General features: G+C 30.1%; 5 protein-coding genes across 6 annotated transcripts in view; 3 read left to right on the plus strand and 2 right to left on the minus strand.

Moving 5' to 3' along the window:
- Positions 1–1,017: 1,017 nt before the first annotated feature.
- LOC130446602 (mitochondrial import inner membrane translocase subunit Tim22) lies at positions 1,018–1,962 on the minus strand. Of its 2 annotated transcripts, none has more exons than XM_056782966.1 (4): positions 1,610–1,962; positions 1,365–1,489; positions 1,215–1,287; positions 1,018–1,149 (listed from the first exon to the last, which is right to left on the minus strand). In XM_056782966.1, the coding sequence occupies exons 1-4, from the start codon at positions 1,815–1,817 to the stop codon at positions 1,064–1,066; spliced, it is 492 nt and encodes a 163-aa protein (XP_056638944.1). In that variant the 5' UTR covers positions 1,818–1,962; the 3' UTR covers positions 1,018–1,063. The 2 variants fall into 2 exon arrangements, with proteins under 2 accessions (XP_056638944.1, XP_056638943.1); XM_056782965.1 differs by having other exon boundaries at positions 1,365–1,552.
- A 989-nt stretch (positions 1,963–2,951) lies between these two features.
- On the plus strand, positions 2,952–4,640 carry LOC130446885 (uncharacterized; the record flags this gene model as incomplete). The annotated part of the gene is made up of 4 exons (XM_056783390.1): positions 2,952–3,121; positions 3,234–3,240; positions 3,442–3,959; positions 4,269–4,640. Coding segments are annotated over 4 exons (990 nt in total), but the record flags the coding sequence as incomplete, so codon positions are not given.
- A 1,026-nt stretch (positions 4,641–5,666) lies between these two features.
- LOC130446535 (dolichyl pyrophosphate Man9GlcNAc2 alpha-1,3-glucosyltransferase) lies at positions 5,667–7,774 on the plus strand. The gene has a single exon (XM_056782850.1). It carries the CDS (start codon positions 5,989–5,991, stop codon positions 7,660–7,662), a length of 1,674 nt encoding a protein of 557 aa, XP_056638828.1. The 5' UTR covers positions 5,667–5,988; the 3' UTR covers positions 7,663–7,774.
- Positions 7,775–9,616: 1,842 nt separating this feature from the next.
- Positions 9,617–16,360, plus strand: LOC130446536 (mevalonate kinase). The gene is made up of 6 exons (XM_056782852.1): positions 9,617–9,709; positions 9,909–10,049; positions 13,438–13,628; positions 13,681–13,945; positions 14,006–14,473; positions 15,982–16,360. The coding sequence occupies exons 2-6, from the start codon at positions 10,007–10,009 to the stop codon at positions 16,284–16,286; spliced, it is 1,272 nt and encodes a 423-aa protein (XP_056638830.1). The 5' UTR covers positions 9,617–9,709; positions 9,909–10,006; the 3' UTR covers positions 16,287–16,360.
- Positions 16,361–19,147: 2,787 nt separating this feature from the next.
- The window catches only part of LOC130446359 (sodium-dependent noradrenaline transporter-like), a 36,709-nt gene continuing 29,260 nt past the window's right edge, over positions 19,148–26,596 (minus strand). Inside the window, exons 12-16 of the mRNA XM_056782576.1 lie at positions 26,455–26,595; positions 26,299–26,398; positions 25,468–25,568; positions 23,306–23,473; positions 19,148–21,949 (exon numbers count right to left, since the gene is read on the minus strand). Of these exons, the coding sequence (XP_056638554.1) occupies positions 21,851–21,949; positions 23,306–23,473; positions 25,468–25,568; positions 26,299–26,398; positions 26,455–26,595 (609 nt within the window). The 3' untranslated portion in view covers positions 19,148–21,850. The remainder of the gene's footprint in view (positions 21,950–23,305; positions 23,474–25,467; positions 25,569–26,298; positions 26,399–26,454; position 26,596) is intronic.

Here is a 26,596-nt window from a genome sequence, read left to right on the forward strand (position 1 = left end):
AGGTATTTTTTTCACATTCTGGCAATACTGTATGTCAAATTATACGCCTATGAAGATCATATACAAACATTCTGCCAGCTTGTCTAAAGATTTGGGTATTATAGGACATATTGGAATATTTCAATTAAATATCTTTGTACACATTATTTTCAACAAACATTAATTATATTGATAAAAATAAATTTATTTTTAGTTTTTTTTCACATTCTGGCAATACTGTATGTTAAATTATACGCTTATGGCGATCATATATAAGCATTCCGTTTACTCGTTGCCAACTTGTCTAAAGATTTGGGTGTTATAGGACATAATATAATATTTCAATTAAATATCTTTATATTATTTTCAATTAACATTAATTATATTACTGAAAACAAATATATTTCTAGTTATTTTTTCCACATTCTGGCAATACTGTATATCAAATTATACGCCTATGGCAATCATAATCACTCCTTTCAACAACGTCTTATCTCAAAAAACACGATTTTCCAGGAGAGTGAATTTAAAGTTTAAAAGTAGAATAAATTGAATTCAAAATAATGTTTGAGACTACAATTGATTTTTTTTACTATACATCACCTCTTTTCAGATAATAGCTGATAATTTTTCTGTGTTTGAAGAAAAATTTTCAAGTTTTAAAAAGCTGCTTTTTGTTTATGACGTTATTTTCCCAACTTTCTAATGAGGTGCTTGGAATATGTCAAACTATGTCAGTGAAATATAAAATTTGAAAGTTTTACATTGAAGTATCTTGAGCTAAGCCCTTCTTGCAAAGATAAATTAATTCCGAATATGCAGTTATTTCTTATATTTTAAATAATTACTTTTATTTCATCTTCCAATGGAATGTTTAAAACAAAAGAATGAATTTGGGAAAGGCAACAGAATTTCTGTTAATTAAAACTCAAATAAAAGATATATTGTTTTAGCAATTGTGAGCGATATATGAGCATTCTGTTTATAATGTTGCCAATTTGTCCAAAGTTCTGAGTATTATAGGGAAATGAAAGTCAATTATTTATTATATTATATTTACAATATTAATAAGAATTATAATTATTTAAAACCTCGAATGCATGTAATAATCTATTACTGTTGAAAACGCCGCAAATCCCATTGCACCCACTACACCAGCTTTGACACCAGCTACAATAAATTAACACAAAAAATTATAACATTTTACAAATTTTTGCAATAATTAGTGGATTTACCTCTCAAACCAATCAATCCTCCAGTTACTGCTCCTGCGTATGTGCCATTTTTCCAATCCGACTTACCTCTAGTCTAAAATTTCAATCCAAATTGAAAATTTCATGAATATACTTCAATAACATTATCTACTTTAAATATCAATCACTTACAGATTCTATAACACATTCAACACCAGAGAAAAGTGCCCCAATCAACGCGAAATTCTTCGCATACCCCAATGTAGTAGTTTTCATTTCCCTAAATACTTGTCTGGCAGTTTGAGGTTCCGCTGTATCTGTAACAGAAGCGGGCCCCATACTCGACGAAAACAGACCTATAGCAGCTCCTAATCCGTATCCTTGGAAGAGGAGATATTTTGATATAAAATTGTAAAAAAACTGTTAAATTATTGTACCTACTACGCAGCTCATCATTGATTTAAACATACAGCTTTCAAAAAACGATTCTACCATTTTTTCTTCATTAGTCTTTATTTGAATTGGACCTACACTTTTAGGAATTATAATGTTTTGTCTATACCTGAAATTATTTCCCACGAAATATTTCGTGAGGTAATCCCATTCTTCAGCTGTAAATTGTCTTTTTTCTTGAGACTCTGACATGTTTTTAGTTCTAAGGTAACTATCACTAGTTAATTTTTAACATTTAGAAATATCTAAGTTACATAATATACTATAAAATCATCCAACAATTTCAAAACTAAATTAAAAAATTCAATAATTAAATATATCACTACAACCTTCAGAAGATAGGTTAGATTATTAGTTTCTTCTTTTTCTTCTACGAGAATGTCTGTTCATTCCAGATTTGGAAACCACGTACAAATTATTTTCGATTAAAAGATTTATAATATAATAAAATAATCTTATAAGAATAGTTCATATCTAACAAACTATGTAAATATATACCTGAAAACTAAGAACGTTATATTTATATTTGAAAATGACTAACGAATTTATAACCATAAACAGTTTCAGTAATCTACGATAAAATTATCTATTATATTTGCGCACACTTTCCTGTGTTTAACGTCTATGTAAAGTAGGCGATAACTAGACGAATTTATTCCATCATCTGCGCGTGCGACTAAATAATGAATTATAATATAACATAACCTAACTTTAAATTCGGTTTTGTTTTGTTTTGATTTTTTGAATACTTTTAATTTTTCTCAAAATACTCTAAATCTGAATCTTTTTTGTCATAATTTTAAGATACCGGTATTGTGTTTTGAATGTGACAAGTTTTTGTTCAGCCCAGTTAAACTTAAATAAACATTTAAGAAACATTCATAATAAATCATCTAAATGGATTGAATATGGAAGTGAAACAAAATATATGTGTGTGGAATGCAGTCTCTTTTTTAAATTTAATGGAGACTTGAGAAGTCATCTGGAGCACTAACACAATTTTAAAAATAATATAATACATTTACAGTTTCCAAGTTTTGATGGTGAGTATAAAATAATAATTTTTATTAGATTGGGAAGACACATGTATCCTGAATAAATTCAGTGTTAACGGAGGGATTTACTTATTTTTTCTTAAGAATTCAACCAATGGCTTTCTGAAGAACAAAAAGTCAACAATGTCCAGTATATCTGAAAAAAATTCGAAACAATTATGAACATGTTTATTTTGAATTCAAACGCTCCTATAAGAAACAAAATTTAGTATAATTTCAAAATCGGACACGGAACCTAAAGTCACAGGGATCTTGCAAGTTAAATAAATAATGTGTTAGCCAAATTGTCAACAAAAGAAACCTTGAGTCAGACCATTGTGATATTACATATTATAAATCACATTATTTACATGGATCACATGAAATACAACATTTACAAATTCCAAAAAGTGATAAGCAGATGATTGCTCCCAAACTAATTTTAGGGGTTCCATCTAAAGGGTAAGTAGCTAAAACTCCAATATCAAGTACTTCTATGAAAACAAAATAATTCTCTCTTGTATCAACTATTAAACAAAAAAAAATTATCACTTCAAGGGTGTCATTAATTCAGGACACAAGTTTTAATCATAGAATAGGCCAAGGAATTATCTCCTTCAATACTGACATGATGTTTGAGAACACCCTGTATTTTGCAAACTTACTAAAACTTGCTAAACAATTTATAAAAATTATTGGGTGATGGTAGTTGTCAGTTGTTTTTACACATAATATGTTCATTTTCAGGATTTTGATTTCTAATTTATTTTAGGATACTATAGAAAGTGCGAGCAAACATAGGTGAAGACCTAAAGAGAAATGATCTCCTTACAAGTACTGACATAAGAAATATTGAGCGGGCATATAATATAGATCTGAAATATGGATTTTACCACAAAGATGATGCGACCAGTGTTAATATTTGGGTCAAACAATGTGCTGAAGCTGAGGATAATCCACTGCTTTTTTACAAACAGCAAGGACAGTCAATTGAGAACTTTGAACCAAGTGACTTTTGTTTGATAATAATGACTGGTGTTCAGAGAAGTATTCTAAAAGAGTTTGGGAATCAAGTTATCACAATAGATGAAACACATGGGCTTAATACCTATGACTTTGAACTTACGACTTTGTTGACATTAGATGAGTTTAGACAGGGTTATCCAGTTGCTTTTAAGTTCACAAATTGTAAAGATACTTCTGTTTATCAGTTTTTTTTCTCTAAAGTGAAAGACGTTGTTGGTCTGATTAAAAATACAGTTTTCATGTCTGATATCACTGATATATACTATATGGCTATATAGACTAATATAGACTATTTTGCTCCTGGCATGTTGATAGAGCATGGCAGACAAATCTCGCAAAAATAAATAATTCTGAGAAAAAATCTTGGCTATATAAAATACTGAAACATATACAGACTATATCAGACACTGAAGTATTTCAAAAAAAAGTTATCGAATTCACTCAGACTCTCATTGAAGATCAAGAAACAAAAAAATTTGGTGATTATTTGGAAAAATATTATATACCAATATCTGAGCAGTGGGCTTATTGCTACAGAAGTGGCTGCGATTTGAACACTAACATGCACTTGAAAAACAACACAATATCCCGACAGAATTGCTCTTATATCAAAGTTCAATTTAATGCAAAAGGATTTATTCAATTGGTCTTTGAAAAATGACAGTAATGAATACATTGTTACTAAACAATCGGAAAATAATAATGTGTGTTGTTCTATAAAATGCCCTTTTTGTAATATATGTATACACCCATTCAAGTGTAGCTGCATTGATTTTTGCATAAGAACAACTATATGCAAGCATATCCACTACGTAGCTATAAACAGTGAGCAGCAAAATAATAATAATATACCACTGGTCACCAGCCGGATCATATAATGAAAATACTAAAGAAGTTCAGGATTTGAAATCACAGTTGTTTGTTAAGAAAGAAAGCATTAAGGAAAAAATAAAAAGTAATATTTTTGAAATGCTGCAAATGCTCGATTGTTAAAATTTTAGCGATGAACAACTAGATTTCTGGTTACAGCATACTAAAACATGCCTGGCTTTATGCTCTGTAGACGATGGAAATAAAAATAAATTTCTGGTAAAGGAGGAAAATATGAAACAACCAGCTAATACATATATCACAAAACAGAAGTCGTTCCATTCAACTAAGAAGAAAGGTAACCAAAAGAAGACGGCATATTCGTAAGCTTCTAAGGAGGACTTTAAAATATTAGAAGAATTTGTTAACTCAGATCTAGCCAAGTCAAACACTGCAGAAAATGATCATCAATATTGTTTTTTTTTACTTTGATGTAGTTATAGAAGCATTTTGTTTATACCCGTACCTATATTTATATCGATATTTGAAATTTTTCTTTCAAATAAACTGACTTTGTTTTGGAAGCGATGGTTTTAAATTAATTTAAACCAACTACCTCTTGAAATCTCAACATATACATTTATTTGTCCTAATATACCTATAACGGAAAGCATAACGCACAATTTAGGATCTTATAAGTAGCCTCTCGTATAAATTACAAAAGTTGACCGATGTCTCCGACCGACCCTCATAGCAAGATAATGCATGCGCAGATGATGGAATATATTCCTCTGATTATCGCCTCCTATGTAAAGTGATATGTGTTAAATAATTATTTAATAATTTTTAAGTTAGATTTTCGTAAAATTGTTTTTTGGTATCAATGGGTTAAATCGTGTTACAATTTTTTATTGCAATAAACTTTTATGATAATGATATGATTCGAATTACTCTGGGCTAACGCACCTGTGAACTAGAAACATTATAAATATTGAAAATAAATAAGAAATATAATGTTTCTATACAATACTAGCGAATAGTTATATACAGGACTATAATATACGAACGAAAATGACTGAGAAATATATAATCATAGAAATAATAGTTACAATCGAATATTCTATGGTTGAAATTATTCTATTATATGGAACTATTTCCTATGTTTAACGTTTATATAAAGTGATGTATGTTTAACAGTTATTTAATAATTTTGAATTTACAATTTACTGTTACGTTATGACGTATACAGAAGAATATTTAAAAAATAAACTTTTGAAAGAATTGAACGCTTCTTACGTGGTAAGTGAAATATCCAAAATAATTCTTTTCTCAAAACTGTCAATTTAGTACATAACCTCATTATCGATTTTCGCGATATGATGCCACATCATTTTATAATGTAGATTTAAAAAAGTTGATAAAATATGAAATAATTCGTATGTGAAGCCACAGTTAGGAAAGCCGTCCATAATTATTACTAAAAAATATCGAAAATGTACATTAGGATAACAGCTGAAACTTTGTTAATAGTGTTCGGAACGTTATTATCAATTTTATTGCGAGCTTGTACAAATTTACACTCGTATTCCGGAGAAGCCTCACCACCAATGTATGGAGATTACGAAGCGCAACGACATTGGATGGAAATCACAACAAATTTACCAATAAATCAATGGTACCACAATACTAGTGATAACGATTTGAACTATTGGGGATTGGATTATCCACCCCTATCCGCATATCATATGTTCATATGTGGAAAAATAGCTCAGTATCTAAACGATAATTACACAAAATTACACGACTCCCGAGGTTATGAAAGTGAATCTCATAAATTATTTATGAGATATACAGTGATGGTTTGTGATATATTTTTGTATATACCAGCGTTGATAATATATTACCAAACGTGTATTGGAGTAAAAGAGATTCACGAATCCGGAGCGAAGAAAAAGAAATGGAAGAATCAGAACAATATTAAAATGAGTAGTTCGTTCTGTACTATCTTAGGTTTGTTATATCCCGGAATTATAATCGTAGATCACGGACATTTTCAATATAATTGCGTGTCTTTAGGTTTCGCGATATTTTCTATAACGTTTTTATTGAAAAAGTACGATGTTTTAGCTTCGATTTTATTTTGTTTCGCTTTGAATTACAAACAAATGGAACTTTATCATTCGTTACCGTTCTTTTTGTATTTATTAAGTTCCTGTGTGCCTAAACCCGGTCAGAAATCAGTTTGGGGTTTTTTGAAGTTATTTAAAATAAGCGCGGTTGTTATAATTACTTTCTGTGTGATTTGGTTACCGTTTTTATATGATTTTGATGATTTTATTCAAGTTGTGCATAGACAGTTTCCTTTCGCTAGGGGAGTTTTCGAAGACAAAGTTTCTAACGTTTGGTGTGCCTTAAATGTCATTTTTAAATTTAAAAAAACCTTCGATGATTATCAGATGATGAGGATCTGTCTTTTTACGACGTTTTACGCTCTATTACCGAGCTCAGTGGATTTGTTTTTGAGACCGAATTTGAAAAAGTTTATCTTGAGTCAAATTAATTCGTCGTTGGCGTTTTTTTTGTTTAGTTTTCAAGTACATGAAAAAAGTATATTATTGGTTGCCGTACCTGTTTTATTGTACTTTCCTTATGATCCATTCACATGTTTTTGGTTTCTTTGTTTGTCTGTTTTTAGTATGACGCCTTTACTGTTGAAAGATGGTTTAACTGTTGCCTTTATGGCTTTAATGTTGTTCTATGGCGTTACGTTTCGAGTTTCTATTGAACATTGTTATAGAAATTATTTAAATAATCAAGACGGTTTGAAAGAATATTATCGAAGCCTCCTTCATTCGTTGTTGAATATAGAATATAAAAAAGCGACGCAAATTGGAATAATAAAAGCGTCGTTACAACAAATTAGAAAAAATTCAGATGCTTTAAAAATACTAATTTTCCATTGTGTTATGGTGTTTTCTTTAATCGGCTGTTTGATATTATTTATTATAAGTTTGTTATTAGAACCTCCAACTAAATATCCAGATTTATTTCCTCTTGCCATTTCCGTTTATTCTTGTATACATTTCCTCGGATTTTTTTTGTATTTTAACATCAAACAACTCAAAATACCGCAACAATTCGAAGATATTCGAGTTAAAGAATCCTGAAAAATTCCTTTAATTACCAAATTGTTTGATTTGTTTGTTAAAAATCATGTAGAAATGTTTTTTTGTTAATTTTGTTGATTTTTCGAGATAAATACATTTTCAACTTATCATACTTTCGTTTTTTCAATATCTTTTTATATACCTGGTGAATTTAATGCTTAAAAACCTCTTAATGTGAAGTAAAACTAAATATTTTAATCAAAAGACTTTTATTTAAAGAACCGGTATAACGTGGCAACGTTGTAAAACATCTGTCAAATACCAACAAAGATATCAAGTTGTTTACCTGCTTACAGAAATTTTGCGTCATTGCCAGATTTATGTGTATAAAATTGGAAAAAAAAGATTCTATGACTATAACCACATTAGTTTTATATTAAATAAAGTAAATTCATATTTTTAATTATATTGTCTTTAAAAGTTCACAATATAAGTTTATTAAAATTGATTACAAATCCTAGAAAATCATCTGTGAATATGGCAACATTTACGAATCGACAGCTTTGACCGTGAGTCAAATTCTGAATCAGTTTAAGACCGATCGCGTGTGCGATGAGTACAATGCGGCAACGTTGTAAAACATTTATATGTTTGTAAAGCAGATATGTAAACTGATTGTTTACTCTCACCAAAAATTCATTCTAATTGGGTTTAGTACGTAGTTGTCGGATTTATCTGTATGAAAATGATTTTATAAAGTATGTTCTATAAAAACACCGTAATATTATTCAAATAAAAAACATATTTTTAATTAAATTGTTCTTTAATTAAAGTTTACATTATAAGTTCGACGTTAAAAAATTCCATATAAATCTAAACATTAATGCATTACAATAGTAAATATGGCAACATCGACAACATATATCTAATTTATTACGAACGTAGAAATCGCAACGTTGCCAATTCAAATTGTTTTAATTTGAAGTAGTTGAGTAGGTGTTTGTTTAAAATTAATATTTATTCATCTAGAACAAAATTATTTTAAATAATTCATTCACTTTAATCAGTTTAATACCACCTCTGTTGTTGGTGATTTACATATCTAGCGTAAAATCCAGTTACTTTTGTTAACAATCAAATGTCAATCACATGATTGCTGGTCAAATAAGAACATTTTTGTAAAATCAATGAGAATCAACTAATAACGAGTGCTTAAAAATTTCACATTTTCCATTATTTATAATAAATTTAGATTTTATTGTTTTTATAATTTAATAACTCTTTTGTATAAAGTTATTTGGTTCATTTCGTTAATGGAAATAAAGTTTTATTCATTGATTAATGTGATTTAGTAAAAGAAATTTATTCAGTACGGACAAGGCTTTGTCTTGATTTTAGGTTTTATTTGCTATACAAATCAGTTTTAAAATAACATGTAAAAATTGACGTTTCGACCTACTTCGGCCTTTAAAGAAAATTTATTACGTCTACTAATAGATACAGTACGCACTATTAGTTTATCTATGTTTAATCTCTACTTCTTTTTTGTTCTATTTAAAGTAATTCGTAGTACATCGTTGCCAGATTTTTTGATTGAATGATTAATAAAACTTATTTAATAGGATGTTTTGAATCCTAAATTCCAGAAAATATGTTTAGTATGAAAAAAATGTCCATAGAAGATGTCAAATAGTAATTTACAATTATTTTAATTGCTGAACTATAAAATATTTACAAATAAATATACCTATCTTGTAATACGGTGAATATCACAGTATTTACATTGTTGTCGGATGTTTCGTAATTCTGCAATTTCGTGAAAAATGACAGTAGTATCAAAATGAACGTGAAAAATATTTTTGAAATATTATTCGTTGAAAAATGAAAATAAACACCCTGTAAATTTGTTTTGTTTTTCTTTTTATATACCCAAGTGAATAAGTTAAATCGTGAAATGATCTTTAGCGTGAACTATATTGACATGCAAATTTTTATACGCGATTATATTCTAGGAAGTCATTGATCAGTCTGATGGATGTGGTGGAAAATTTGCATGTGTGATAGTTTCGGAAAAATTTAAAGGAAAACCTTTATTAGCGAGGCACAGGTAAATTATTTAACCGAATAATCAATTTACAAAGGCGGTGGCACAAAACAACGAGTAATTGCCGCCATTATACACTCCTATATATTATTTAATCGATACGAAATTATTAACTCGTATATTTGTTTTGTGAATCGCCTTTGTTAGTTATATTTTGTATATTTTCACGTATTTTTGGTAATTTTCGTGAGGTTTATATTAGGTTAGTTAACTCGACATTGGAAGAAGAATTGAAGACTATTCACGCTTTTTCTCAGAAAACTTATACTCCAGAACAGTGGGAGGAACAGAAAAAATAAAATGATTAACTATTATCCTTTCGATACCTCCAGTGTTACCACAGGCGAGTAAAGTTATTTATTTCTCCAAAACATTTTTTCTTGATTTATTTTAGCAAATTTTTTATCGTTTCAAAATATTATTCATCTTAATGTAGAAATCATTACATTTTCGAAGTAAATAAATATTAATTATAAACAAAAACATTTTATATGAACAACAAGAAAAAAATTACAACGTGGCAACATCGAAAGATATTACGACTGAGATGAAATTGTTTGTTCCTAGTTCGGATTATCGCGCCGTTGCCAGATTTATTTGTTAACGAAAATTATTTCTTAAAAATTTTATTAAAATTCAATATAAATCTATAATTATGTATACGAGGGTTACTAGTTAAGTTTTGAGATAAGCCAAAACTGATGTGAATATGTCAAATCTGACATCGCGATCATAAAATTTGACACTTTTAATGGTGAACGTTGTTGTCATACGAGTGCTATTCTAGTTGTTAGAGATACTTGAAACATTCATTTTAATCAAAAACCAAAAGTGTTCAAAAAAATCAGTCGTACAGTCCTTATTTGACACCCACTGATTTCATCTTATTCTCGTAGATCAAAAATTGCGTTTTTCTACACCCGGTTGTTGTGTTCAAATCACATTAATATTTTAAAAACGAAACAATCCTCGTATATAAGATTTGTAAATATGACAACGTTTACCAATCTGCAACCGAACACATCGCAATTATCGCAGCGTTGCCAAGATATATTAATATTCATTGAAACTAATGATATTGTTTATAAATTATTTTAATATCAATGAAAAATTAAGTGGGGATAAAAACATTCAAAACTATGGAAATTAATTATCTAGAAGGTGTTTTCTTAGCAAAAATTATGGTACTTGGTATTGAAACTTCTAAATTTATTTTTATCGAAATATTTTCATAATCTTCGTTGGTATATTTTATAATTATTAATACACTTATTTTCATATATTTTCCTTAACCATATTCTGACAACACTGTCAAGTAGTAAACGGCGAAGTTATCAGCAACGTTGCCAGCAATGTCGATTCAAATTTTATCTATCTCGCCAATAATTTTATCAATTTCACAGACAGTAACACTAGACTACGTAATTAATATACTTACTATATATTAGAAAAAAAAAACAGACTGGTCTAAGGTATAGCTGTAAAACAACAAGTCAGTTTTGTAAATTCAGTAACATAAACCTACTTCGAAAAAAGGTCTATGAATTTCATTTGGATTCTATACAGGATATAGTCGTGAAACATTAATATAAAAAGTGTAGTTACGTGACGGTTCGATGCGATTCGAACTGATCGATGTATACGACTTTTATGGATCGCCCAGTCTATGAGATCATTGCTAAGCTGGAATTTTTGGAACCGTTCGTGATATTCATACGGAATACACACTTTACACTACCACAAAATCAACAATCACAATTACACCGACTGACATGCGTTTCGATACCGAATTTTCCCACCAAAAAACCTTCTCCCGTGTAAACTCTATGAATGTTGCCGCGTTCTCGCGTCGATAAAGTAGAAATCTGTCTGACTGTATAGATTACGATGTTACATATAAAAGCATTGTATAAAGAATAGTAGAACAGGGACAATGTTAAAACCATTTGAGGCAATTTTGCACGCCATCTAGTTACTTTTACGCTCGTTCTTCATAAAAATGACCCGTAGCTTAGTGCCATCTTAAATAAACAGCATTATTTTCAACAACTAAATTTTTTTGGTAAGATCCCAACTAAATGTGAAGGTTTCTTTATCTTCGAAATTCGAATCGACAGTACATTGTTGCCGATTGTACTTTTTATTACGAAGTGACACAAATTACCTATATAGGGCGTATTTCTAATAATTTATTCATCCCGAACCGAAAATAAACTTAATCTCAGTACAGGGCCGGATTAAGATTTATAAGGCCTGGGGCTAAAATAATGACGGGGCCCCCTTAAGGAATTCGAAAACCCGGAAAAATTCACAAAATAATATCAATATGCTAGATTTGTGGTATCAACAAATCAAAAAATACAGAATGATTTCCAAATGATGGGGCCCTCTTGGACCTGGGGTCCGGGGCTATAGCCCCCCAAGCCCCTAGCTTAATCCGGCCCTGTCTCAGTACAAATTATTTGTCACCAATTTCAATGAATAAAAAAAAGATTTTTGTAATGAGTTCGTGTAGCACTAGCAAATGAAACAAATAATTTTTCATTAATCTGTTAATCACTTAAAATTGGGATAGAAAGAAGGATCCTTGCACAAAAGTATATAAAATATATATACTTTCCTTTGGTGACTGAAATAATATGAATTTGCGATTTCTGAACCTCGGTCATGAATGTATTTTTCATATTTTGATGATATTTTGAAGAGGCGAAAAAATGAATCCTGGCTATTTTGTATGTTTTTTATGAAGTTATGAAGTACATTATGAATAAATTGAAATAAACTAATGTAAATAAAAAAATGCTAGATTTTGGCGTAAACGTTAGGAATGAGGGATTTTTGCTATGAGGTAATTGCATCCTTCATATTAGATAACTAAATAAAATACTCAAAGTTTTAGTAAATGAATTTATTAGAAAATTTCGAACAGAAATATTGAATAAAGTAACAATAATAACTGCACTTTTTATGACATTGTTGATATAAAATTATAATAATTATAGACTGAGCATTTGAAAAAATTATCAGAAACTACATGTAGTACGGTCCTGTATATATTCCTTGTGCAGTTTACAGCTACAACATTGTTAGTGGGAAATTCGAATGGCCAACAAATTGAGTAAATTTATTGTAATTTTAAAACTTTTTCAAATTCTCAAAATGTTTGTTGAAAAGTATGATAGTGTTGCTTCGGAACATTATTCACATTCTAATATTTTTGTTTTCTGGAAATTATTTTTTTATAACTAGTACCCGACCCATTTGGACTATGTGTTATCAAGAAAATATATACAAAGTAGCTCTTAATTTTGACCACAGAAAGAAATGGACAAATCCACTAAACAACCCGAATCTCTGTTAGAAGACTGTAAAACCCCACAAATGTTGTACATGTAGAATATACTCGGGATGACCTCTAGATATTCTTGGGTCAAGTAATCACATTTACTATTGAAACACCTACTATAAATAAAAACGTTGATTATTATTGGTTATTTATTATTCTTTTTGTTATTGATTATTGGAAATCAAACCACAATCCACACAAATATTTCAATATTCACCTTTTATCGAAAATATAATCTACTGTGAATGGACCTTAAAAAATGTACGACAATTTTTTGCATCAGTCTTAAACCATGTTATTAGATATAATAATATATAATATTATTAATGTTTGCTCAAATAAAAATATAAATAAAGTGAATTTCTATGGAATTAATTATTTTCAGGTTCAACTTTTAAAATTTCAGCTCCTGGTAAAGTAATTTTGAACGGGGAACATTCAGTTGTTTATGGGAAATTAGCTATAGCAGCGAGTATTGATTTAAGAACAACTTTTGAAGTAACAGAAATTAATATACCGGATGTTTTAATAATACAGTGCCGTACTTTGAAATTCGTTTATAAATACAATTTAATGGTAAATAAGATATTTAAAAAAAGCGTTTCGTATTTTATAGAATAATTTTTAGGATATTGAAAATTTTCTTTTAAACGTTCCCCTTCCTTTATTAAGGGATGATAAGGATTATAATTTGGAATATCCTCAATATTTAGATCATGATAATTTATTAAATCGAGTTGATAAATTTTTAAAACGATTCCATCAGATAGATTTGATCGAAAATCATTTAGTGTCACTTAAATCAATTTTTTATCTTCTTACTGGGATTATCGGAACGACGGATTTACATTTAACGCCTCTTTTAATGGATTGTAGTACAGATTTAAATACAGGTTCGTATTCCACCAAAGGTTTTGAAGATAATGGAATAATTGAATGGTTTTTTATTGTAGGGGCCGGTTTGGGTAGTTCGGCCTCTTTTGCCGTAGCAGCAGCCGCTAGTTTGATTCATTACGTAAAATCGAAATCATCGAATTTATCGAAATCTCGTTACAAAACATCCGAATGGGATTTCGATTTAACGGGATTTTCCGATAGGGAATTGAGTTTTATATGTCGTTGGGGGTTTTCGGTGGAAAAAATAATACACGGTACCCCTTCAGGTTTGGATAATACGATTTGTACGTACGGGGCCGTGGTGGAATATAGGAAAGGTGCGAGTCCGATTAAGGTGAAAATGCACCGGGCGCTTAATCTTTTGCTCATAAATTCGAATGTACCGAGAGAAACGAAACGGCTCGTTATGAAAGTAGGTGAACGGCGTAAACGATTTCCTCTAATATTGGATCATATTTTGGACGCAATGGATGCAGTATCGAAAACTGTGCTGGAGAAAATGGAGCAATTGTCTACTTTGACGTGTGAGTATGTTTCTCTTGAAAATTAATTCTCAGTTTTCAGTTTAATTTTCCAATTTTTAGATGCATTCCGTGACATTTTGTAAATGATTAACCAAAAAAAAATCGATTTTATAGCGATTTGCAATAGATAAATAGAAAAATTACGATTTGTGGTATAAATAATCGATTATTTGTGAATCGATGCTGTGTACCGAATATTATTGATATATTTCGTTGCGATTAATCGATTTTTTGTATAATATAATCGATTCACTGGAAATTTTGATTTTTAGCAAAACCGATTAAATTTTATTTCACATTGATTTGAAATCGAAAAATCGATTTTATAGCGATTTGCAATAGATAAATAGAAAAATTACGATTTGTGGTATAGATAATCGATTATTTGTGAATCGATGCTGTGTGTACGGAAAATTATTGATATATTTCGTTGCGATTAATCGATTTTTTGTATAATATAATAGATTCACTGGAAATTTTGATTTTTAGTAACAACGATTAAACTTCATTTTACATTGATTTGAAATCGAAGAATCGATTTTATAGCGAATTGTAATCGATTAATAAAAAAATTACGATTTTTGGTATAGATAATCGATTATTTGTGAATCGATGATGTGTGTACGGAAAATTATTGATATATTTCGTTGCGATTAATCGATTATTTGTGTAATATAATAGATTCATTGGAAATCATGATTTTTAGCAAAACCGATTATATTTTATTTTACATTGATTTGAAATCGAAAAATCGATTTTTTGTATAGAATGAAAGTTTTATTGGAACTTCGTTTTTCGTAAAGTGATTTAAATTATATTTGTGGCGTTTTGAAATCGATATATTGAAAAATCTATTCTTTATAGCCTATCGATTTCGTGTATCGAAAATCATTGATATGTTTGGTGGTAATTTGAAATGGATTTTTTTATAGAATAATCGATTCATTTAAAACACTATTTTCTACCAAAACCGATTTTTTTCTATCGAATAATCGATTGAATACTCGTTTAAAATTATTTGATTTACATTTTGTAGTGTTTTAAAATCGATTTATTCGTTTTATTTTGTATCCAAAAATCGATTCATTAAAAATTCCATTTTTTATCATTTTTTGTATAGAATTCTTGATGTGCGGAATTTTCTGTTTTAAATAATCAACTAATTAAAAAACTAAAATAATCGATTTATTGATATTTTTACCAAAAAATTACTAAAATTACGTTCCGTGGGTATTCATAAATGATATTAGATTAGAAAAAATTAGATTTTTTGTATATAATCGATTTATTAAAAATTAGTTTTTTTCTAAAATGATTTAACTTACAATTAGTAACGTTTACGATTCACTAAAAATTTTGTTCAGAATAATCGACTTTTTTTATAGAATTATCGATTACTTAAAAATTCGATTTTTATCCCAAAACCTTGAAATTATATTTTGTGGTAAAATCGATTCCTAGAAAAATCGATTTTTATATTGAAAATTGTCATTAATCATTTTTCTCAGCTTTGGATGATGCAATGGACGTTTACAACGATTTAGCCGATATCTGGTCCATGAATCAAAGTCTTCTCGACGCCATAGGCGTCGGTCACAAAAAATTAACCAAAATAATTCAAATTTTATCAAATTATAATCTCAGCGCTAAATTAACTGGAGCCGGTGGAGGTGGTTACGCTATTTGTTTAATTCCTCCAAAATTCGATTCGGATATGCTGAAAAAAGCAGTGGCGGAACTGGGAACCCAAGGTTTCGACGTAATCAACACCAACTTCGGGGTAGAAGGGGTGCGATTGGATAAGAAAATTTGAAACGTGTTTATCTGGGTTTAATTCATATTTTGTATTACTTCAAATGTTTTTTTTAATAAAATGTTTTTCTTCAATCAATTTATTTATTTTTCTCCCTATCAATCGTCGAAAAATAAATTCAACGATATGCTATGCTGCCAAATTCAATTTATTTCGGAGATAATTGGAAATAATGTTGAGAGAAAGGTTAAATGTATATAAAAATAACAGAACAGTATTAAAAATTCACTCGCGCCAAAGTATTTAGAGCATTCAGATGAAATTTTAAAGGGTTGTTTTTGAAGGTTAGTTGTACGTAGAAAAAAATCATGACGTGGATAACGTCCACAGAATTGGAAATACGAGGTTTCAAACTTGTTCGAATCTTTATCAAAAACATATCTTTGTTTAGAAAATCACTCGCGCCAAAATAATTGGAGCATTGGGTTGAAATTTCAGTGGGGTATTTTTGAAGGTTAGTTGTGCGTACAAAAAAATCAGGACGTGGATAGCGTCCACAGAATTGGATATACGAGGCTTCAAACTTGTTCGAATATTAATCAAAAACATATGCGTGTTTAAAAAATCACTCGCGTCAAAATAATTGAAGCATTGGGTTGAAATTTCAGTGGGGTATTTTTGAAGGTTAGTTGTGCGTACAAAAAAATCAGGACGTGGATAGCGTCCACAGAATTGGATATACGAGGCTTCAAACTTGTTCGAATATTAATCAAAAACATATGCGTGTTTAAAAAATCACTCGCGTCAAAATAATTGAAGCATTGGGTTGAAATTTCAGTGGGGTATTTTTGAAGGTTAGTTGTGCGAACAAAAAAATCAGGACGTGGATAGCGTCCACAGAATTGGATATACGAGGCTTCAAACTTGTTCGAATATTAATCAAAAACATATGCGTGTTTAAAAAATCACTCGCGTCAAAATAATTGAAGCATTGGGTTGAAATTTCAGTGGGGTATTTTTGAAGGTTAGTTGTGCGTACAAAAAAATCAGGACGTGGATAGCGTCCACAGAATTGGATATACGAGGCTTCAAACTTGTTCGAATATTAATCAAAAACATATGCGTGTTTAAAAAATCACTCGCGTCAAAATAATTGAAGCATTGGGTTGAAATTTCAGTGGGGTATTTTTGAAGGTTAGTTGTGCGTACAAAAAAATCAGGACGTGGATAGCGTCCACAGAATTGGATATACGAGGCTTCAAACTTGTTCGAATATTAATCAAAAACATATGCGTGTTTAAAAAATCACTCGCGTCAAAATAATTGAAGCATTGGGTTGAAATTTCAGTGGGGTATTTTTGAAGGTTAGTTGTATGTAGAAAAAAATTAGGACGTGGATAGCGTCCATAGAATTGGATATACGAGGCTTCAAACTTGTTCGAATATCAATCAAAAACATATCCGTGTTTAAAAAATCAGTTGTGCCAAAATAACTACACCATTCGATCATATCTCGAACGCCGAGATCTCCGCGAAGTTACGCAGTCTCCAGAGATTCAGCACGCGCGACGTAGTTTAATCTTTCATTTTCTTTATAGCATCCCTTCTGGAGATTCCCCGACTACTAAGTCTATTAAAATCACTATTTGAGCATTCATTTGCCGTCTCCAAGATGTTGCGTCTCTTTTCAACTAATTAGCCTCTTTCTGTGAACTGGAAACTTTACTAAAAGTACGTACTTGATAATTATAGAAAAAGTATTTTATGTATAATACTATATTTACGTTCATTTTCCTAGGAATCGGTTTTATATAGGAATTCCAAGCGATTAATTTGTTGTTTATCTATACTTTTTAATAATTCACTGATTCTGAAAATTAAATATTGTATTACGGACCTGGACAAGTTCTATGTTATTCATTTCACAGTGGGGCGTCTCTTATCTCTTTTTGTAAAAACTCAACAATGCCAACACCAATCGATTCAACATACTTTTTATAGTATTTAAAAGTAACCTATGTACATTTAGAAAAGCAAATATGAATACCGCTATTCAATTATTATTTTTTTGATAATTTTGTCAATTAAATTTTTATTTCAGTTAAGGTATAACAAAAATAAATAATTTTTATTATGTGTTATCCGCTTAAATATTTGTGATGAGACGTATAACTTAGTCATATATAGTTTGAAGTTTAATCAATAGAGAGCAGCATAATCCAGCAATGATAGGCCGCCATGTTTATTCCAAACTCTTAATTAAGAATTTCTTCTTTTTATAATAACGCTTATAAAATCATAATTTATATTCTCAAATACTTAAATAAAAACTTTCTGAAGTCTCAGTATCAGTTTTAACTAATAAAAATACGGAAATAATTTCTTTTGTGATAGATTGGGTTAAAAATGGCGACCACTCTCATGTAATTGCATTGTTTCTATAAAGCCACTGTTGTAATAGAAAAATAAAAGTTTTTCACTTGGGGGGATGACTGTAGTTATTTATATTAGTTACGAGTGGTAACATGAAATATAGTGATTTTAAGTTATCTGTTGCGTAAATCTAACTAAAATTAAAATTATAAATTACCTTTTGTTTACTGCCATCTATATTCCATTTACAGTACTGTTGCTATATTATCAAGAGAACTGTAATTTTAAGCGTTAAAGGTAAAGGTAGCGCCATTTTAATTGCTACTCAAATTTGAAAGATGGCGTTAAAAGAAAACTAGTTTCCTCTAAAGTTTTGTAAAATTTCAGACACCTTCATTTTATCGTTAGATCGGTTGAAAATTGTATTACTCAAGTAATGGAATGGATTCTTAATTGTATTAAAAAAAAGAAAAACTTTTTTGTATACTTTTTATTTTATATAATTCACTACAAATATTTTTTTATCTTACAATAAAATGTGATAATTTTATGTGTCTGGAAACATTCTAACAAGGAAGGCACAAGTTGAATGTTAAAGAGACGCTAATTTTTTGTGTTGCATCATACAGGGTTCATTAATAATTGTAGCATTATAAAGAAAAAATATTAACATTTACATTATTTGAAATTGTTCCAAATCGAATTGTGTGATAAAATTGGTTATATTATGTATGTTCGTATACGTAATATAATATACAGGGTGTTTTAAAATGAAGAATTTACTTCCGGAATGAATGGAATTTTTTTATTAATGAATAAACTTTGTTAATACAAAATTTACGTTGTATTAAAAAAAGCTTTTTTGTTTATCTTTTTCTATATATAAATATACGTAAAAAGCAGTTTTACGTATCTAATTTTGTACATGTGTTTTTATATATTTACAAAATATTTTTAACAAACTATATATGAAAGGGGACCTTGTATGATTAGTATACATTTTCTAAAATTTTAATTAAAATGATTGCCACCGATTTTTTAAAATTTATGTACAATAGATTTACACGCATTTTTCCATCGCACCGTATATAGGAAATGAATACGAAACTTTGGGTATATTCAACATCAATATGCGGATTACTTTGTATATTTTAAGTTGCAACGAAACTGCACTACTGGTCAAAAGTTTTTGTCCAAGTTTCTCATTATTATCGAAGGTCGAAACAAACCAAAACCAAAAATAATAGTAAAAATATTTGTTTAAACTCTGTTTATGATTGTATTTTAGTCCTAGTTAAACCAGTGATTTACACTTTTTGAACCAAGACGTCTTTTTGTGAAGTTCGTATACGAGTTGATTTCTTTCTCGTAAATTCAGACTTGGATGTTTTAAAAAATATGTAAAATCAAGAAACTAATGGTCGAAATCAGTTTATTAATTGCTAGTCTTCATAGTTTGGGACAGTAATCGGCAAACTTATAAGCCAAAGAGCCAAATATGAAAATTTGGAACCAAATCTGCTTGTTTAGTAAACTTAATGTGCTTGAATCTCATCGGAGAATGTTGTTGTTAATTTTAGACTAAATTCCAGGTTCGATACAAAGACGTTCGAATTTACAGCGCTATATCTCCTTGTTTTTCAAATCCAGCAATTTTTGACTCTGATTTTTTTAAATTCCTGAAAACTTCCCTCATATTCAAAATAATTGTTTAAAAATGTATGAGTGTTTATCAATAAAAGAATTGCTTTCTTCGTGATCCTCAGCAGGCTCCAGAATTGAAATAATATTTCCCTTTGGGGATGTTTTAGAGGAAGAGCTACTACGGATCTGGTAAAAAATGGAGAGATTTTGAAAAAATAATAAAGGAAAATGTGGTAAATTCTGGCCGCAACCTCTATAAATAATTGTATTGATCAGTAAACGTGATACACGACTCATGGGCCCAAAAGTAGCAGCTCACATCAGTGAATCTGAGTACTTCTATGATGGAAAGGATATTAAGGGAAAGGGAGAGAGTTTTATGGAGTGATGAGTCAAAGTTTGAGATTTTTGGATCTGTGCGCAGGTCAAATGAAGAACAGATGTTAGATCTATGTGTAATCTCGACTGTAAGACACGGCGGAGACTCGTTGATGGTTTGGTGATGTTCTTGAGGAAGAGCTACTGCAGATCTGGTAAAAATTTGAGAGATTTTGAAGAAACAAGGCTATAAAAAAATAATAAAGGAAAATGTAGTAAATTCTGGCAGAAATCTCTGAAAATAATTTTATTGATTAGTGAACGTGATCGAAGACTCATGGGCCCAAAGGTAGCGTTCTGGCCAGTGCCTGATGGGCAGAAAATTAACCTTTCAGCATGACAACGATCCCAAGCATTCCTCGGAGCTGTATTTGAAATAATTGGAAAGATTGAATGTACTAAAAGTTGCTGTGGGACAAAATCGGATTCAGAGAAAGTCCCAGGCTGCGAGACACCACGAGAAATACCGAGTGGAGAGTGTACTGTCGCTTCGTCTCGACATGTCTCTCCCGCTCTCGCTTCCATGTTGGCTTTCCGTGGAACCAAGACAAAAAAACGTTGCATGATGATTATGGTAGGATATCGAAAAAGGATGAATTCCCTGTGGATGAAATGAGGAAAAAAAGGATTAATGGCAACGTACAACTAACAAATGGTTGAAAAAACATTCTGGAAGATCGGTTACATAGTTTCATAGTTGAAGTTTACTGTAGAGCTGCAAGCATAAATGCTGCGAGTCGATTCCGGGAATATGGAATTTGGAATGTTTAGGACGTTTTTTTTAAAGATATTTGACCATTTTTCAATCTTAGTGGCAATAAAAACTGTTATTTGGTTAGAAAATATTAAATAAAGAAGAGTTGGTAGCAAATGGTTGACTAGAAGCGAAATCAAATTTAGGACTATTGAATTAGTTGTTCGTTTTTGTATAATATCGTAGAGTTTTTTCATTATTTTAGTTAAAATATTCTTAAATATCATAATTTTAGACAATTAAAAAATAAATTTCTATTATAATAATATTATATCATCTATACTTTCAATAAATCTTTTATCATCGATAATTTTTGGTCCAACAAATCCTTTTTATGTCTAATTTTTCTACAATTATCACTTCTACGTTATAAATTTCTAATAATCTCTTCCATTTTATATAAAGAAGATGTTGTAGGCTGAAACATCTTCTTTTTTTGCTTCTCATTAACTCGATTAACAATAATTTTAAACATTTACACGTACAACCAATGTTTTGCTTTAAACCTTTTTGCAAGTTTAGTCCTTCTGATTTCTTCATGTTCTTCTATGGGTGAAATACTTAATGCTAATCTCTAAAATACAAAATTACTAATCACCATAACCTATAAATTGAAAATTGCAGAAACGTCGTTGATGTTTTTAATGTTACCACATACAAAAACTAAAATGCAAATTTAGCATTTAATTTTCAAAATTGCCCTTCAATATACTACACCACTTAATAAGTCGTTTGACTGACACACAGATGGCGCTGTTATTGACGTTTATGAAGTACCAACTTTCAAAAGTCAGCTAGGAATGTTATGGCTTCAGTGTTTTGGAATCCGCATGGAATATTGTTCAACAACTATCTCTGAAGAGTTGAAAAAAAGAGAAGAAAAAATCACTAATTCACCAAGATAATGCACCGATGGCAAATTGAACAAATCACACTTTGAATTGCTTCTTTATCGACCGTATAGTCGAGATCCGGCCCCCAGTGGTTACTGGTTATTCGTTGATCCTCGCTGGTAAGAAATTCAGGTCAAATGAAGAAGGAATTGCTGGAACTGAAGTTTACTTGGAGTCAAAAGACAAATCCTTCTACAAGTACGACATCGAGAAGTTATAGAAGCGTTGGAATGTTTGCATTGCTCTTGAACGGGATAAAATTGATGGATAAAATCGAAAAATGCGTCAAATGACATTCAATGATGTTATATAACATTATACATCTCTCTGACGAGTTGCTTGCCTTTTCTATAGCGTTCCTGATGATTCCTTGAAATGAGATCCAGCATAAATGCATCAGCATTGATTTAATATAGCTTCATTACTTCCATATCCGGAATTTCTATGCCGTTTTCGTCACCAAACGCACTACAATTTTCGTAGAAGTTAAAGTCCGAATACAAGCGGTTCCTCAAGCTTTTGAGCACAAAAAGAATCTCAAATGAACTTCTCAATACCTTGAACAGTTTTTCTATCTGTTGATCATTGTAAACCTCCTCATTTTGGACGAGATTGAAGTAAATTAGCTGGGTTATCTTCTCTGGTACATTATTGTCTATCGGAATATCATTTTAATCATCAAACCAATTTTGAATTACCTCATTGACAGGACACTGAATCCAGCCAAAACATTACATCAGGACAATTGTTAATACCCCTTCCAGAATCTATAATTTCCTGCGGTACTTGAGCCAAATAAACGCGCAAAAACTGCTCTTAGCTTCAATGAAGAGTTAGTTAGCAAGACGCCTTCTCGTATCTAGGAAAATGTGGAATCGACGATGTGTATTAATTGATGACTTAAAGAAAAGTAGGTTTCCGTGTTGGTCAAAGCAGACTTCGAAAACTAAATCTAATCTGAGTTTGTCTTGGTAATGATCATCGTGGTGAATTTACCAATGTGTAATGTTGTTAATTATAATGATGATTCTGCTTACCTCTGCTAAAGATCCTTTGGTTTTGAGTATTTGTATTATCGCGAACAACGGTATCATTATTATGGAGGAAAGAGTTAGAGCCCAACCGATCCATTCCGCCCAAATTGGATAAAAATAATCGTTATATTGAAGAGGTTCGTGATGAAACAAGCCAAACATAACTACGCACTGGAAACAAGACAAATTAGTGAGAATTTGAATGGTTAACTAGTCTATTGTAATGTCTATAAATCGGTCAGATAATTGCAATCCCCTTATCTTTAATCCATTTAAAAATAGATTGACTTCATTAAAAAAAAGCTACTAGTCGACTGATGACAATATATGAGAAGATCTTAAAATGTATTTTACTATCAAAAATAGTTAGAAAACCCAGATATTAGCTTTAAAAGTTAGAAATTAGCTACAAAAACCTAAATTTAACTAAAAAAACAAAATTAGCTAGAAACAACAGACATTAGCTACAAAAACTCAAAAATTAGCTAAAAATCAAGAAATTTGGTACAAAAACACAGGCATTAGCTATAAAAATACATAAATTAGCAAAAATAACTCGGAAATTAGTTATAAAAAACCAGAAACTGACTAGAAAACCCAGAACTAAGTCAAAAAACCCATAAAATAACTAAAAATTCCAGAAATTAGCTTTAAAACTCAAAAATTAGATATAAAGTTCAGAAATTAGCTAGAAAAACCCAAAAATTAGCTAAAAATCCAGAAATTTGGTAGAAAACACAGGAAGTAGCTATAAAAATCCATAATAATTAGCTATTGAGATTTGTAGCTAATTTTTGAGTTTTTCCAGCGAAAATTTGTTGTTTAAAGTTAATTTTTGGGTTTTTTAGTTATATTCAGGGTTTTTTAGATAATTTCTGGGTTTATAGCTAACTTTTGGGGCTTCTTGTTAATTGCTGGGTTTTTTTAATGTCTAAGTTTTTAGCCAAAATATGGTATTTCTAGTTAATTTTAGTTTTATTAATAATTAGCTAGGAAAGTCCAAAAATTTGCGAAAAATACAGGATTTTGGTAGAAAAACACAGGCATTAGCTGTAAAATCTATAATAATTAGTACTAAAAACTCAGAAATTAGTTATAAAAAGCCAAAAACTATATAGGAAATCCAAAAATTTGCTAGAATACCCAGAAATTAACTAGAAACACCATATTTTTGCTAAAAACTTAGACATTAACTATAAAAACTCTGAATTTAACTAGAAAAACCCAGCAATTAACAATAAACTCCAAAATTTAGCTATAAAACCCAAAAATTATCTACCAAAACCCTGAATTTAACTAAAAAATCCGGAAATTTACTATAAAAACCATGAATTTAACTAGAATAACCCAAAAACTAACTAAAAACTTGAGATATATTATATAAACCCTAGAAGTTAGCTAGAAAACCCAAAAGTTAGACAGAAACTCCAGAAATTAGCTAGTGAAACCTAAAAATTAGCTATAAAACCATGAATTTAACTAGAGAAACCCAACAATTAGCTATAAAACCCGGAATTTAACTAGAGAAACCCAACAATTAGTAAGAAACCTCAAAAAATCGCTACAAAAAGCCTGAATTTAACTAAAACTTGGAAATTTACTATAAAAACCCGTAAACCAGCTAAAAATCTAGAAACTCTAAAAATTAGTTAGACAAACTCAAAATCTAGATAGAAACTCCAGAAATTATCTAGAAAAACCCAAAAACTATCTATAAAACTTAGAAATTAGCTATAAAACTTAGAAATTAGCTATAAAACTTAGAAATTATCTATAAAACTTAGAAATTATCTATAAAACTTAGAAATTAACAATAAAAACCCTGAATTTAACTAGCTAGAAAAACCCAGAACAACCTGAGCGTAAACTTCAAGCGTCATTAGCTCATTAACACGAAAATGCCCGTCCCCACAACGCTCGTGTAGCCCAATTCAGTAATTCCAATCGGACATTTCATATAGCCCCGACCTTGCACTGAATGATTTTTTTCTTTCCTCTGAACCGATGCACTGACTTGGAGGGTGCTGCTTCCAAACTTACTTAAACTTTTGGTATTAAAATCTATAGACGAATTTCATATTTATTGCAATCCGTTCTATTTATTATAAAAATGAACTGCGTCGCCAATAAAGAGAGAGAATGTTTAAAAGAAAATAAAAACTTACTATAATAAAAGAAGGACTGACAAATTTCCAGCAAATTCTCCAATACAATCCTGGTTTCTTACCGAGCATTGCTTCTACATCTTGCGAGAATTTATCCAGCCCTTAAACAAATATACTTAATTTACTTGAATGAAATTATATAAAAATAAACGTCTCCTACTATTAACATTTAGAGTTTAATTTCAATCGACCTTTTTGTCGATATTGACATCCCCAATAGTATTAGCCAGGAAAGTAGTTGTTTTCTCCTTTAAAAAAAGCCTGAAAACATTTTCGAAATATTGAATTTCGGAATAATCTCAAAGGTGAATAGTAGAAATCTTTAATTTTGATATACACATCTCATTTACCATCGGAATCTATATTACCGGCGACTACGCTAGATTTCTACCTGACTAGTGGTTCGCAGTTGTAAGTGAATATGGCGCCAATTAGCGTTTGATGGGGAATATTTAACTACATGAACCAAATAGTGACGCTTTTTGACGTTGTCTTTAGTTCGGGTCTTAAGCTCGACCGAGCGTTGTTAAATTACTCTGATGAGACGAAATAACTTCGAAACTAATCCGTAACTGCGATCAAATTTCTTTTAAAGTTAAATTAAAACTTTTGTTCTTTGTTTTATATCCTAATCTTTTTTGAATTGAGTTTGTTGCAATGTCTAAGAACCTCTGGAATTTGTCAATAGAGGTAGTTATTGAAAAAGTACTTAGAGCCTAATTATTTACATGTTATGATGTATAGAAGTTTTTCGGAATGGTCATACTAAAATGTAGTATGTCATGCGTTGAACTATTAATAAAAATTTGGTAATTTGGTTTTTAATCTTACCGTAGAACCAAGATACTGCAACGGCTTCGAATATTGCTGAACACAGCAACGATATACCCGCAGAATATGTATCGAATAAATGGAACATGTAAATACCACCCTAAAACAACAATAATTATTATTTTAGGTATTATTTTAAGATAATGAAACACTTACCGGGGTAACGTTGATTAAAGCAACGCAAAACGAACAGATTATTATACCTAATGTGAAAATTTCCCTTGAATATTTTTTATTTTTAAAAAAATTTGAAAATTCATCCATTAAACCGGTGATGACACATTCCAATCCGCCCATC

This window comes from Diorhabda sublineata, chromosome 7 (assembly GCF_026230105.1).
Source record: "Diorhabda sublineata isolate icDioSubl1.1 chromosome 7, icDioSubl1.1, whole genome shotgun sequence".
Taxonomy (NCBI): Eukaryota; Metazoa; Arthropoda; class Insecta; order Coleoptera; family Chrysomelidae; genus Diorhabda; species Diorhabda sublineata.